Genomic DNA, 14,380 nt, shown 5'->3' with positions numbered 1-14,380 from the left:
AGCAATGGCAGCTCTTCTCTGTGCTTCACTCCACAGTGTCTCCCTGTGAGAGAAGTGTGTCTCAGCACTGATGAGTCCACTGTAGACATTTTTTAATACACCAAAATCTGATTTTAACACAAAGGTGCCACCATGGGGGTGTCCTCTCTTATAACTCTGAAAGCATCCTTTTGTGAGAAAGGTCTTGGGGCAAAGGAGCAGTAAGTATTTGGTCTGCTTGCTTCCCTTTTTCCACCAGGGATTGTTATGATAAAGTCAAAATAACAGCATATCCCAAAACTGAAAAGCTGTTGTGGCCTGAGCACAGCTAAAATGTTAGTATTACTGAGCTTCTCCTATATAGCTCCAGAGTGAAGTCTTCTGCCTTTGTGTCTGCCACTCATGATTCAGGTTCTGCCTTTGCTTCAGAACATGAGCAGAAGAATTCTCATTTGATGCTAATAATTGCAGTCATGACTGAAACATCTAGGGGAAGGAGTTAGTTCTACATTAAGCTGTGGGGCTGCTTCTCCCCATTGCTCCCTAAGAATTCATTGTGTGGACTTCTCTCATCTAAAAGGTTGGTGGCTTTTGCTTGGGATCAGTGCTCTCTATTTATGTCCTTGCTGGTCTCTGAACACATTCCTGTTGCATTAAGACTTGAAAGATTTGTAGATGTGTGATGTTCAGGCACAGGATGCTAAGAGCTTATGTTACTATTCTTAGTTTGTAAATTGTCCTTTTGATACCATCTTGTTTCTTTTGTAGGTATAAATAAAACACTGTTGACAATAAGGTGTGAGATTTTTATTGCCTTAAAAAAGGTGTAACCTAATGACAGTCTCTTATTTTTATTTGCTTCAAGACCAGGTTCGATTGACTTGACACCTTAGCACCTAAAACTGTGAAAGGGAGGTGGGATTAATTGGTCTTAATGTGAAAAGAATTTGAGTCACAAAGCATCAAGACAATACCTAGTAGGTAAAAAGCCTGGGGTGTTGCCTCATAACATTTCCCACCTGTTGGTGACACCTTTGAATCTTGACACCCTAAACATGATGGTCTCCTACCTGGAAAGTAAAAATTAACCACAACAGTATACTCATTTGGGGCTTTTGCTTCATACACAGTAGGGTGTATTTCCAGATTGGGATTGGCTGTTGGTTAGCATGAGTCTCACGCCAGGGAACAGTAGTTGACTCCACCCATTCTAAGGTTTGCTTGATAGTTCAGTTGACATTGTGAGGGTGTACCATACTTGTATGATTGGCCCGTTTTAATTACCTCTATAATTTAAGGGAGATAGTGATGAGAAAATAGAAGGATCAGTGCTTTGCTAAATTCCACATGAAGTATTTCTCTGACTTCAGTTTTAACATTTGGTCAGTTGTGTCTAAATCACCCAGGAGCACACGTCAGACGGTTTGCTTTGTGTCCTTGTTAGGGTGTAGAACATCTCTGATGGCCTTCAAATTGGCATTGGAAGACTTAACTTCTTTCCTTTAAGGACTAGAAGAAAAGCTGAAATTAGAATTTTTCATGAAAGGACTCCTTTACAACTTTGTATAATCTTAGTATCTAATGCCCTTTTCACAAGTGTTCACTTAGATGTTAAAGTCAAGGGAAGATGCCCCTGCAGGTTAACTACAGGTACACTGACTCCACCTGAGACACAGCACCACCCCCTCTTTTGGTAGGCCATGAATCTAGCACTTGTCCTTAATTCCGTTTCACATCTCAGCACATCAGTGGTTTCATCAGCTACACTCCTGAGAAATGTCCCCATCTCTCCACTGATGACCACCTCCTGGGCAACTACAACTGCCCCATATCTCCCTGCTCTGGCTGCCTTTTATCCTACACAGCAGTTGGTGGACTGGTTTTCAGAGGACCCAGTTGCTGCTATTTGTGATTAGAACGCATTGTGAATGTTTTACCCTGACTTACTGAGACTCTACTCTGGATTGATATCTCTGACTATACTAGCCTTTTTGTCTTGTATCATGCCAGGCTGGTTTCTGCCTTGGGGCTTACACATAAACTTAGAAATGTATCAGTGTTTGTCCTTCATTGCCCTAACCCAAGTGTCATCTCACAGCTGTCTTCCCTCCACACTGTATATAAAAATAGGGTTACTGATCTATATTTTTTTATAGCACTTAGGTTCTTGAAAACATTTGTCTTCTGTGTTAGAACATAAGCACCATGAAGTGCACAGACTTGCCTGTGTTCACTTCCATATCCCCTCGAGTACTGAGTGGATCGTTAATCCTGAGCCGCGCCAGTGACACTGTTCTCCCAGCACCTACCTTTGGTCACATACAAGTAGAAGAAGTCACAGTAGAAGATGGTCTGTACTACCCCAGACACCACCGCAATTTGGTCATAGAAATTCTCAGTCTGGTATCGCCTGATCCAGTTAGCCAGGTAGAGGGCTCGGTATAGCCCAAGAAAGAACAGGTAGTGAGTAGTAATGGTCTCAGCCTCGCCAGTCTTGCTGATCATGAAGAGCTGGGGCAGGATGGCCACTGATTCCAGGTAGATGGAGAAAGTCCAGAGGATCTGAGCCAAAGAGAAGGATCCAGAGGAGGCTGATCAAGAAGGGGCCACCTTTAGTTACCAAAACAATGTTTATTGGTGAGAATATAGTGAGACAAAACCAATTTTTTTTAAAGAGAACTATTTCACACTTTTTTCAGGTTTTATTTACTTGATAGCCACTCCACACAGCTTGCAGGACCAGAGATTGAACCAAGGCCACAGGCAGTGAAAGCCTGGAAACCCAATCAGATGGTCAGGGAACTCCCAGAATCATGTTCTTGAAATTTTTAAATGTTTTCATCAGTGTATCATTCAACCCCTTTCTTTGAAAGTAAAAAACATTTAAGATTTAAGTGTACTGCTTTTTCCAGAACAGTATGAATGTTGCTATGGAACAATTTTTGTTGCAGAATTCTATCATATAAACTCGCCTTAATTGAGGCTATGGTTTCTCAAAATATAATCCATGAACATCACCATCAGAATCCCCTCAGATGCTTATTGCCCCACAGATTCTTGAGTCAAGAGGCCAGACCTACTGAGTTGAAAACGGTCTGGACTCTGCTTTAGTATCCATTAATCACCTGTTGAACAGAGGGTTTCAGAATTACATGGTACTGTGATGCCTAATTTGTTTATGAACACAACTACTTAGACATGCCAATTTTTAAGAAGGGCACTGTGGCTAGCTTATTGGTAATTTCTAAACTCATAACAAATAATGGCCACAATTGTAGAAAGCTAGCCCTGATGTTACCAAGGTGAGGGTTTTAGGGAATGTGTTTACCTTTGGAAATGAGTACTCTGGGTCCCTTCCCTTACCTCCAGAGGAGTGAAACTGTAGTTCTCAAGGAAGGAAAGGCCAATGACAGGGACCAGAAGAAACTCCAGGCGGAATGTGTCATTCTCACTGTCAAACGTTTTCCGAAATTTCCCATAGATCATGTACACTGTGACATAGGCACAGAGGAGAAAAACCATCTGAAAAGGGAGAGAGACACACGGGAATCAATGGAGTCATTTCCCAACCTACTTTTGGGGCTTCAAAGTTACCAATTCAGTTCAGTTGCTCAATCGTGTCTGACTGTGACACCATGGACTGCAGCAAGCCAGGCCTCCCTGTCCATCACCAGCTCCTGGAGTTTACTCAAACTCATGTCCATTGAGTCGATGATGCCATCTAACCCTCTCATCCTCTGTCGTCCCCTTCTCCCACCTTCAATCTTTCCCAGCATCAGGGTCTTTTCAAATGAGTCAGTTCTTTGCATCAGATGGCCAAAGTATTGGAGTTTCAGCCTCAGCATCAGTCCTTCCAATGAATATTCAGGACTGATTTCCTTTAGGATGGACTGGTTGGATCATCTTGCTGGGGACTCTCAAGAGTCTTCTCCAACACCATAGTTCAAAAGCATCAATTCTTGGGCACTCGGCTTTCTTTACAGTCCAACTGTCACATCCATATATGACTACTGGAAAAACCATATCCTTGACTAGACGGACCTTTGTTGGCAAAGTAATGCCTCCTTTTTAACATGCTGTCTAGGTTGGTCATAGCTTTTCTTCCAAGGAGCAAGCGTCTTTTAATTTCATGGTTGCAGTCACCATCTGCAGTGATTTTGAAGCCCAAAAAGATAAAGTGTCATTGTTTCCATTGTTTCCCCATCTATTTGCCATGAAGTGATGGAACCGGATGGCATGATCTTAGTTTTCTGAATGCTGAGTTTTAAGCCAACTTTTGCACTCTCCTCTTTTACTTTCATCAAGAGGCTCTTTAGTTCTTTAGTTCTGCCATTAAGTGTGGTGTCATCTGCATATCTGAGGTTATTGATATTTCTCCCAGCAATCTTGATTCCAGCTTGTGCTTCATCCAGCCTGGCATTTTGCATGATGTACTCTGCATATAAGTTAAATAAGCAGGGTGACAATATACAGCCTTGACATACTCCTTTCCCAATTTGGAACCAGTCTGGTGTTTCATATCCAGTTCTAATTGTTGTTTCTCGACCTGCATACAGATTTCTCAGGAGGCAGGTCAGGTGGTCTGGTATTCCCATCTCTTGAAGAATTTTCCAGTTTGTTGTGATCCACACAGTCAAAGGCTTTGGCATAGTCAATAAAGCAGAAGTAGGTGTTTTTCTGGAACTCTTGCTTTTTCAATGATCCTACAGATGTTAGCAATTTGATCTCTGGTTCCTCTGCCTTTTCTTAATCCAGTTTGAACATCTGGAAGTTCATGGTTCATGTACTGTTGCCTGAGTTGGGACCTACCAAACCTGAGGGCGAGTATTCTGACTTCAGAAAAGGTAAAGTGTGTTTGCAATTTCTGAATTGACTCTGAAGGTAATGGTCTTTTTGTTAAGTGACTCCATGCTTCTAACTGGGACTGATAGTGCTACCATGATGACCCAGAGGCACCCAGGTGTCCTCTCACTGTGGAGCATTAGGCCAAAAAAAAAAAAAGAGAACTGGTCTTGGTCGAGTGATTTAGCAGTAGCATTCCAGGGCTCGTTTAAAGCCTCAAGTTCTTGGGTCTGCATCAGTGAATTGAGAGCATACTTCCACAAAGACTAAAATTCTTTGAATCAGGTGATAATCAATCCTTCAGAAAAGTGCTCTTTTCCTAACTAGAGTAGCTGTCCTCCAGCATATAATGGCTTTATAATTGGCCTCTAACCTAGGCCAGACGGTCTCAAACCTGAATGTGCATCAAAATATAGAGGGCTGCCCCTGCCCTACCCTCAGCGTCTAGGGGGTTTCACTTAGTGAGTCTGAGTAGGCCTGAGAATTTTGCATTTCTAGCACGTTCCTATGTGATACTGCTGCTGGTGGTCCAGGAACACACTGGCCTAGAAAAGTGTTTGCACTTCAAAACTCAGGTTATTTCCTCAAAGCCTTTTTCTCACCAGAACGAGGCACACGTACTCTGTGTCACCATACCCCCATGTAACAAGACTCACTGCTGCTTGTGATCATATGTTCTGTAAATGTCTATGGACCAGCCTGTCTCCCCTTGGAGAGGAGATTCCCTAAGAGGGTCCATGCCCTGTCTGCCTCTGAATCTAACTCAGGGCCCCAGACAAATGCTGGAATGAGTGAATGAATCAATCAATCAATGAAATAGAGATCACTTCTTCATTTCACACATTTGGAAACTGGCCTCTTTGAAAACTAGACCTCATTCAGCCATGGCAAGGGCTGGGTCTACAGTTCTCGCCAGGACTGTCCAAGTCAAACCCTTGGGAAGAGAAATTAACTAAGCAGGCAGTGTTTGCTACTTCTGTGTTGGATTGAAGTAAACAGTGATTTCAGTACCTCGGACTGAAGTTCACACTGAGTTCAACACACCACAAGTTAGAGCATCCTCCATTCTACCAATTCTAGGAACAAGATGCCCAGAATCCCAAAAGCACATCTCTGATATGGAGAAAGAGAACTCACTTTTAGTTAAATATCTTCTGGGAGCTAGGTATATTACATAGATTCCCATGTTATCTTCACAATAGCCCGGCAAGATAGTTGGGATTCCGCCCATGTAGCTTTTTCACCTTAAAAACAGGACTCCTATTAGACAATGTGCCCAGCTAAAAACTACATATTCCAGCCTCCTTTGCAGATAAGGATGGTCAGTGACATGCAGATGGTAGTCACTGGAAAGCTCTATGAAAAGGGCTTACCCAGATGGCAGGCACCCTATTGCTCTTTTTCCCCTTCCTCCTCCTTCCTATCCTGAATGTGATGTGATGGTAGGAGCTCTGGTACCTATTTTGTGACCCTGAGGCAACCTTAAGGATAGATATCACATTCAGGCTAGCTATATCATTTTCAGGGCTTCTTGTTAAAAAATAAGAATTTCAAAATGGCAACAGCAAAGCATTAAACCAAACATAGGGCCCTTCTGAGCAACTGCATGGGTAACAAACTTAAGTACTGGTCACACTAAAGCTGGCAGAGCAGAAAGTTAAAAGGAGCTGCCATTCCAGGCTTAGACTACCGACTTCCAGATTTTGTTTCATGAGTGAGGTAAAAATAAATCCTAACTTATTAAAATAACCCACATCTCTGCTACCAGCATCCAGTTACATCCCATTTTACTGACTCTGAAATCTGGGCTCTTTCCACTAAATTGTGTTGGATGATTGGTTAAAGCCTCAGAAAATGTCTCACTCCAACAACCTCACAGCTAGGACCCAGGGCTGAAAGATGTTCAGCTTCTCCTTCTGTAAAATAGGGCCAAACTTCAACAGCTTCCCACTGCAAATGGAATCCAAATGGTTCACCTGCACCATCTGCCCTCACCCAGCCCTCTGTGGGCATCCCCACCACCAGCAGGCAGCCCTGGCCTGCTGATCTCCCACTGAGTCTGCCTTCTGTCTGCCCTTTGAATACATCAAGCTTGTTCCTGTCTTGCGGGGGGGCGGGGGAGGGGCGGGGAGGGTCTTTGCACTAGCTATTCCTTCTGCTTGGAAATGTCTTCCTCTGAGCTTTGTTTCCTGTGTCATTCAAATCTCAGTTTACACATCCCCTCTTTGGAGAGGCCCTTCTTGACTACACTCTCTACTTAGACTCCCTCAGTGCAGTCACTCAGTCGTGTCCGACTCTGTGACCCCATGGACTGCAGCACGCCAGGCTTCCCTGTCCATCACCAACTCCCAGAGCTTGCTCAAACTCATGTCCATCGAGTCGGTGATGCCATCCAACCATCCCATCCTCTGTCAGCCTCTTCTCCTCCTGCCCTCAATCTTTCCCAGCATCAGGTCTTTTCCAAATAGCTTCCTAGCCATTCTCTATCATGTAACTCTTCTTTTAAAACTTTTTGTCTTTATAATTAAAAGGAAACAGCATCCCATTTTAATTATTTGCATACCCTTCTCCCTAGCCAGTTTTCCTTACTTGTTTCATTATCTGTCTCCCCAGTTATATTGTAGGTTCCATGAGTACGGGTGTCTTGTATTTCTCCTTCAGATTCCTAGCTCACATGCATGCTCAGTTGCTCAGTTGGGTGCTCTTTTACCCTATGGATTGTAGCCCACCAGGCTCCTCTGTTCATGGGATTCTCCAAGCAACCTACTGGAGTAGGTTGCCATTTCCAACTCCAGGGGATCTTCCTGGAGATCAGAGATTGACCCAGAGATTGAACCTGTGTTTCTTGTGTTTCCTGCACTGACAGGAGGATTTCTCACCACTGGGCCACCCGGGAAGCCCTCTTAGCTCACAGTAGGTGCTCAATGAATATTTGTCAGATAAATGGACCAATAAGCTCTCTGAAAGCTCACAGCATCGTGTTTCCTTTTTTGCTTATTTTTTAACCACTGTAATAGTTTTTATTGTTTTTAATATATGATAGCTATTGTATATTTACATGTATTACCTTGTTTAATTTTCACAACAAAACCCTCTGAGGCAAGTACAACGATCTTCGTTTTGCAGAGGAGGAAACCAAGGTACACAGAGGTCAGAAGCCTTGCCCAAGCCCAGGCCCCATAGCTACTAACAGCAAAGCCAGGAATCAAACCTAGGTCTGGCTGGTTCCCCAGCCTGAGTCCCCAAGCATAAACTGTCTCACCATCTGGGGGTGCTCAGCAGGCCCCCCACCATGGCTGCCCATCCCCCTCACCTTCATTACTGTGTTGTAGATGGAGATGAAGTTGGTGAACAGGTCCAGGTACCTGGTGGTAAAGACGAGAGCGAAAAGGATTTGGCTCTTCCCAGAGATGCCTGCAGTTGGATAGGGACAAGAGACAATAAGAATACAGGCTCCCAGGCTCACATGCACTCCAGAAGCCCAGAGCCAGAGCTGGGGAGGCCTCTAGAGTGCCCGCTTAGTGGTGACACCCTGTCCAGGGCACTGTCACCCCCGAGGGTCAGGAAACACTCCTTCCCATTGATCACTTGAATCTATTCCTCTCACCAGACTGTAATCTGTCACCCCGTCTCCAAATAAAGACATGGATACCGAGTTCCCAGGGCCCCTGCAGGTGCCTGCCTCAGTTCTTGCCCTGGGGAGGGTGTAGGGATGGTGGGAGTCAGGCTTGAGAGGAGAGGTGTCAAGGCTTCTCTTCATTCCACCTCCATCGTTCCACTGACGGTCCCCAAAGCTCCTTTTTTTTTTTTTTTTTTTTTTGGAGCAGCTCACTGGCTCTCCTAGGCGTTGATTCACCAAGGAGACACAGCGGGTGGAGGAAGGCGCACGGCCAGGGGAACATTCTATTTCATGTTTCCAAATCTGGAGTGAAAAAGTTTCTTTTTTCTAGTTATAAAAGTTACAACTATTTTTACTCTTTGTAAAACAAAAACCAGGTAACACATGTTTAGTCGCTAAGTTGTGTCTGACTCTTTGCAACTCTATGGGCTGTAGCCTGCCAATCTCCTCCATCCATAGCTTTTCCCAGGCAAGAATACTGGAGTAGGCTACCATTTCCTTCTCCAGGGGACCTTCCTGACCTTGGGACTGAACCCAAGCCGAGTCTCCTGCTTGGCAGGCAGATTCTTTACATGTGAGCCACCTGGGGAACTATACACAGAAATGTGAATTTAAAAACAGCAGTCTTCTGAATCACAAAGCCTGTGTGTACAACCTTCCTGATCTTTGTTGGCACACACCTACACACAACACACACGTGCATACACAACACACAATGGACACTCAAACTGACAAAACTGGGTTCCTACTTACCACACTATTTTCTCATCTGCTTTGGTCTCTTTCCTTTTTGAACTTTTCATTTTGAAATAATTTCAGATTTACAGAAGAGTTGTAGACAGTACAGAGAGGCCCCATACACCCTTCACCTGGCTTCCCCTAATGTTAACACCTTGCATGATGTCAGGCGAGCGTATGCTCCTTGGTTCTGTCTTGTCACAGAGTGACGTCACGGAGTGATTGGAGTGACGCACATTAAAGCTATCGGCGTGTCACAGCTCTCGGGTCTTGGACAGACCGTGTTATAGCTCTTAGACAAAGCAGTGTTACAGCTCTATTTTATTTAGAAAATAGCAGGAAAAACCATCCTTCATGTGTGAGGGCATGTAGACCCAAAGACACGAAGAGAAGAGCTCCCCGGCAGGCAGGAGAGAGAGGCCCCGGCCCTCGGCTCCTCTTTGTTCTGTCTTCTCACCCCCCGCCCCCTCCCCGGGCCTGCCCTGTGTAAGCTGGGCCAGCCAGGAGTGCTGTCCGTTCTCCCTGAGGTCCTCACTCCAGTCCTTGGGTCTTCCTTTCTTCTACTTTCACGGACTTTTCCCTTCCTTACCCTTCAGCCACCGTCATTCTGGACTCCTGCTTCCTATTCTAACCGAACATTTGCCAAAACTAAGAAACTGACATCAGTAGAACACTACTGGGGCATTCCCATAGTGAATAGCTCCCAATAGTGAGCTGGGTAGCTCAGCTGGTAAAAAATCCACCTTCAATGCAGGAGACCTTTTCGATTCCTGGGTCAGAAAGATCCCTTGGAGAAGGGACAGACTACCCCCTCCCATATTCTTGGGCTTCTCTGATGGCTCAGATGGTAAAGAATCTGCCTGCAATGTGGGAGACCTGGGTTCAACCCCTGGGTCGGGAAGATCCCCTGGGGGAGGGCATGGCAACCCACTCCAGTATTCCTGCATGGAGAATCCCCATGGACAGAGGAGCCTGGCGGGCTGCAGTCCATAGGGTTGCAAAGAGTCGGACGTGACTGAGTGACTAAGCACAGCACAGAGCATCGTTGACTAAATCTCCAGACTTTATTCAGATTTCACGTTTGCCCACTCATGTCCTTTTCCTGTTCCAGATGGCGATCCAAGATCCCAGGCCGCATTTAACCATCATGCTCCTTGGTCAACTTTTGGCCACTTTTGATACATGGTCATGGAGGTGGTTCCAGGGTGAAGCAAGCGGCTGCCCTGCTTCCTGTTTCTCTCGCCCCATTAAACCCACAGCGGTCTGGATCCATCACAAACCCACTCCTATGGTCCATGACACCCATGTTTCTGCATCCAAACATCAACTCTGTCCTCACTCACCCAACTCTTCAAGAGTCAGTGGGGCAGTCCATCTTTACCAACCACACCCTTCTCCACGTTTCTGCCACTGCCCATACTGCCAGCTTCTCACCTCCCCTGGCTGCTCCTGTCCTCCTCAAACCCTAATCCTCAGAGGGTGAGCTCTCTTCTCCCTCTGTTCTTTCATCCCATCCCACACATGAGGGACCCTCCAGCTCCAGACTCTCCTTGGTTCTCTGAGCTACATATTTCTGCCTGGCGGAGCCCACCATCTCCCCCTGAATCCCCTCCTTCTCCTGTCTTCCGTCCTCATAAATGCCACCACCATTCCCTCCACATTCAAGCCAGAAAACCAAGAGCCATCCTTGAGCCTCTTTCACCTTTGTCCCCTCATCTCTGGACTTTACTCTAAAGGTGATGGGTTGATTGGGTAGCTGGACACCCAGAAGTGACATGATCTGATTCAGGGTTTGACTCCTTTGTACACCTGACTGGTACCTTTTCTAATGATCCCTCTGGTGGGAGACATTCATTCTGGGGAAGGAGGGGGGGACAGTTTTAATGCCTGAGGAGGAACACTGCTGAAGCCCCTCACATTTTGGAGGGCTCTGGGTCCATGTGCCAGCTTTCCTACCAGCACGGCAAGCCTGATCACACTTGGCATCTGTAAAATGCACTGACGTGAGGCCTAACTAGGACTCAATGTGGAATACAAGTGTCTTCTTGGGGGGTTGGCAGGGGGCCTGGCTGCGGGGGAAGGAGCCCTCTAGGGGAGGGGATGGAGTCCAGGAGGCAGTAACTGGGCCGGGTCGGGCTGAGACTGTCTACACCACCTCCCAGAGCCCACACTTAGGTCTGGCCGGTGCAGGGGGCCTCAACCCCATTCAGGAGGGTCCAGTAGGAGGCTCCAGTGGGCGACACAAGGCTATCCCCCACATAGCTTCTTCCCACTCCTCCCCTCTTTCCATCCCCAGCTGGCCAGGCCCCTGGGCTTCACTCACATTTTTCCTAGTGTTTCGGGAACGCTGGCGGTCTTCAGCACATTGGTTTTCCACACTCTTTAAAAACCAGTGAATAATTTACACCAAAGCAAGCCACACACGGAGACCTCAGGACGGAGAGGAGAACAGGAGCCTGGACCTGGCCAGAGTCCCTTGGGGGACCCACTGACCAGGTGCAGACCTCCTACCCTTTGACAGATAAAGAAAACTGAGGCCCCAGGTCACACAAGGAGTCAGCGGCAGAGTGCAAATGGAGCGCCAGTCTCCTGCCTTTGGGGCTGGGTCGCTGGGGTGTCACCCAGGCCTGCTCCCGGGGGAGGCGCTCACCTCCTCTGTTCCCAACCAGACCTGCACTGATCCTTCTGCACACACCCAAGGGCCCTCCCGCTCATCCGCCCTTTGCTTTCCCCATGGCTGTTGTTTAGTCGCTCAGTCATGTCCAACTCTTTGTGACCCCATGAACTGTAGCCCACCAGGCTCCGCTGTCCATGGGATTCTCCTGGCAGGAATACTGAAGTGGGTTGCCATTTCCTTCTCCAGGGGATCTTCCCGACTCAGAGATCTCCTGCATTGCAGGCAGATTCTTTACCACTGAGCCACTCAGCATCTCTGACAAACCATCTAATTTAGTTGGTTGCTACCACCGTGGCTGGCTGACGGCCTGCCATCTCTAAATTCAGCCCTCCTAGGCCAGGATCTCTGCCTGTGTGGCCGGCTTCTAGCCCAGGTGCCTGGCAGAGCGGGTGGGGAACAGCGCCCTCTCCTGGTCACGGTGGCTCACCCTGTCCAGGGCCCTTCTCTGTAGGGACAGGTCCAGGCTAGATTCTGCCCCTCACTGGAGCCTCTCTCAGCATTCCTGGCCCACTTCCCCTAAGTGGGAACCCGAGAATCAACCTGTGAGTGCCTGTCTCCCTGGAGACCTCAAACCCAAAAGGCCTCCAGCCCCACTGCAATGACGCTCACAGCACCCACCTCTTACCCCCAACCCCTTCCCTCCTGCTTCGATGCTGCTCTCTCAGCCTCTCCCACAGCTTCCAGAGTCCCCTTACAAGCCCCCTCCCCTGCGCCAAACTTTCCTTGGCTCCCAGTCCCAACTCCCTAGCCCCTCAGACAAGGCACTTTCACATCCGATCAACCTCCTATGCCCGTGGACTGGTCTCCCCCCAGGACCACCCTGAAGACAGGCTGCTTCCCGTTTCCAGGATGTGCCCTGCCGTCTGTGACACCACAAGCCCTTCCTGTGTGACACACTGACTGTCTTCTAGGACAGAGCAGCACAGAGCTGCTCCCTCCATGAAGCCTTCAGGGGTCCACTCCCTGCCTCACTGGCCCCCACGAGGAGTCCGTGCCCTTCTCTGTAGGCCTCACCCCAGCACCAAGCACAGGGCAGGCACCTCCAGGACACCAGTGGACAAAGATGGCTGCAGGCTGCTCGGCCTCTTAATGCACTGGGTCTATTTGGCCACCACCGGTCCAGCCCTGAGATGTCTCTGAGCCCCTAGAGGGGCCGCCAGACTGCTGGGCAAAAGGGGGACCCCCTCCCACCCTCTCTGTGCTTCTGCTCATGGGCAGCTCTGTGCCCACATGGGCCTAGCTGATGCCTCTCCTGCCACATCACAAGGAAAGAGGGCCCAGCTGGGGCGTGGGGGTGGGATGGGGGGATGTCTGGCAGGGGGCAGGAGAGAGGGGAGAAAGGGAGGGGGAGGGCAAGAGAAGACCCTGAGAGTCTGGAGCCACTTCCTGTGTGTTCACCTCCTTCGCGCCCACCTCCCATTCCCCACCTCGGGCCTGAGTGAGGGTAGAGGGCACAACGGGCCCCAAGCGGTGCTGCTCCTGGGCAGCAAAAAGGGTGTCACCTCCTCTCTATCCCCTCTTCCAACCACCAGCGGCCGTGCCAAGTGTTGTGGGAGGGAGGGAGGCAATCCTCCGTACCTCCACGTGTCCGTTTCTTCTGATACGGTACAATTGTACATTTTCTTTGGAAGCTAACTTCTGCAAAGACAGTTTCAAGCACCCCCAAGCCGAAGTCCCCACCCTGCAGAGACATTCAGGAGCCTCTTCCCCTCCAGCCTCGCAGCAGGGGCGTGGGGCTGACCCCCTCCTCCGCCCCCGGTCCCCACCTCCCGTCCGAGGCGCCCCCACCTCCCGCCCGGGACGCGCGCCCTCACCCGCGCAGCACTTGGACCTCCAAATCTTCCCCAGAAGCAAGATCATGGCCAGAAGATGGCTCAGGTCACCGAGGATCCGAAACACGTTCATGGTCCGGCCCGCGCGCAGCCAACTCCTGGGAAACTTTTCTGGCGGGCGAGGCGGCTGCCACGTCCCCAGCCCCGGCCCCGGCCCCGGCCTGTGGGTCCTGCGCCCCCGAGCTCCGCGCTCCCGTCCGGGCGCGGCCGCTCCGCCAGCGCGCTCTTCGCCGGGCGGTGACGTGGCCGGGCCGGCGGCCGTGCCAGGGAGCCAGGAAGCGCCGCCGCCCGAGATCCCGCCTCCCGGCCCAGCCCAGCGCCTCGGCTCCCGGGGCGGGCCATCCTGCGGGCCGGGGGGCTTCCGGCCTGGGCTCGCCGACTGCCGCCCCGGGCCGCTCTGTGTCCACGGGGTGCCTGCCACGTCCCACCCCGCCGACACCCCTGAGAAGGGTCCCGGGAGTCCGGGCCCCTGCCTCCCCTGCTTGGAACCGAGGGTGACCGTGGGCGAGCCACTGGGCCCCTCTTTCTGCCTTGGTTCCCTCATCTGTACACAGAGCTCAGAAGACCCGTTCTGGAGTGAAGTGGAGTCCCGCGTGCCACTGCTTGGCATGGGCTTAGCAGGTTGGAAGCCCCCAGAAACAGGTGACCCACTGCTATGGTCATCATCAGCCTGGGGTTTGAACTCCTTTCTCC

At 49.3% G+C, this 14,380-nt stretch overlaps 1 protein-coding gene across 1 annotated transcript; it reads right to left on the bottom strand.

Annotated features, from left to right (window-relative positions):
- Nucleotides 1–842: 842 nt before the first annotated feature.
- Nucleotides 843–13,860, bottom strand: KDELR3 (KDEL endoplasmic reticulum protein retention receptor 3). Its single transcript, XM_068971074.1, has 5 exons — nt 13,670–13,860; nt 8,135–8,235; nt 3,343–3,501; nt 2,289–2,541; nt 843–1,488 (listed from the first exon to the last, which is right to left on the bottom strand). The coding sequence occupies exons 1-5, from the start codon at nt 13,758–13,760 to the stop codon at nt 1,448–1,450; spliced, it is 645 nt and encodes a 214-aa protein (XP_068827175.1). The 5' UTR covers nt 13,761–13,860; the 3' UTR covers nt 843–1,447.
- Nucleotides 13,861–14,380: the final 520 nt, after the last annotated feature.

This window comes from Capricornis sumatraensis, chromosome 4, assembly GCF_032405125.1.
Source record: "Capricornis sumatraensis isolate serow.1 chromosome 4, serow.2, whole genome shotgun sequence".
NCBI lineage: Eukaryota > Metazoa > Chordata > Mammalia > Artiodactyla > Bovidae > Capricornis > Capricornis sumatraensis.
The sequence above is the reverse complement of the archived record's forward strand: the minus strand, read 5'-3'. Positions and strand labels throughout refer to the sequence as shown.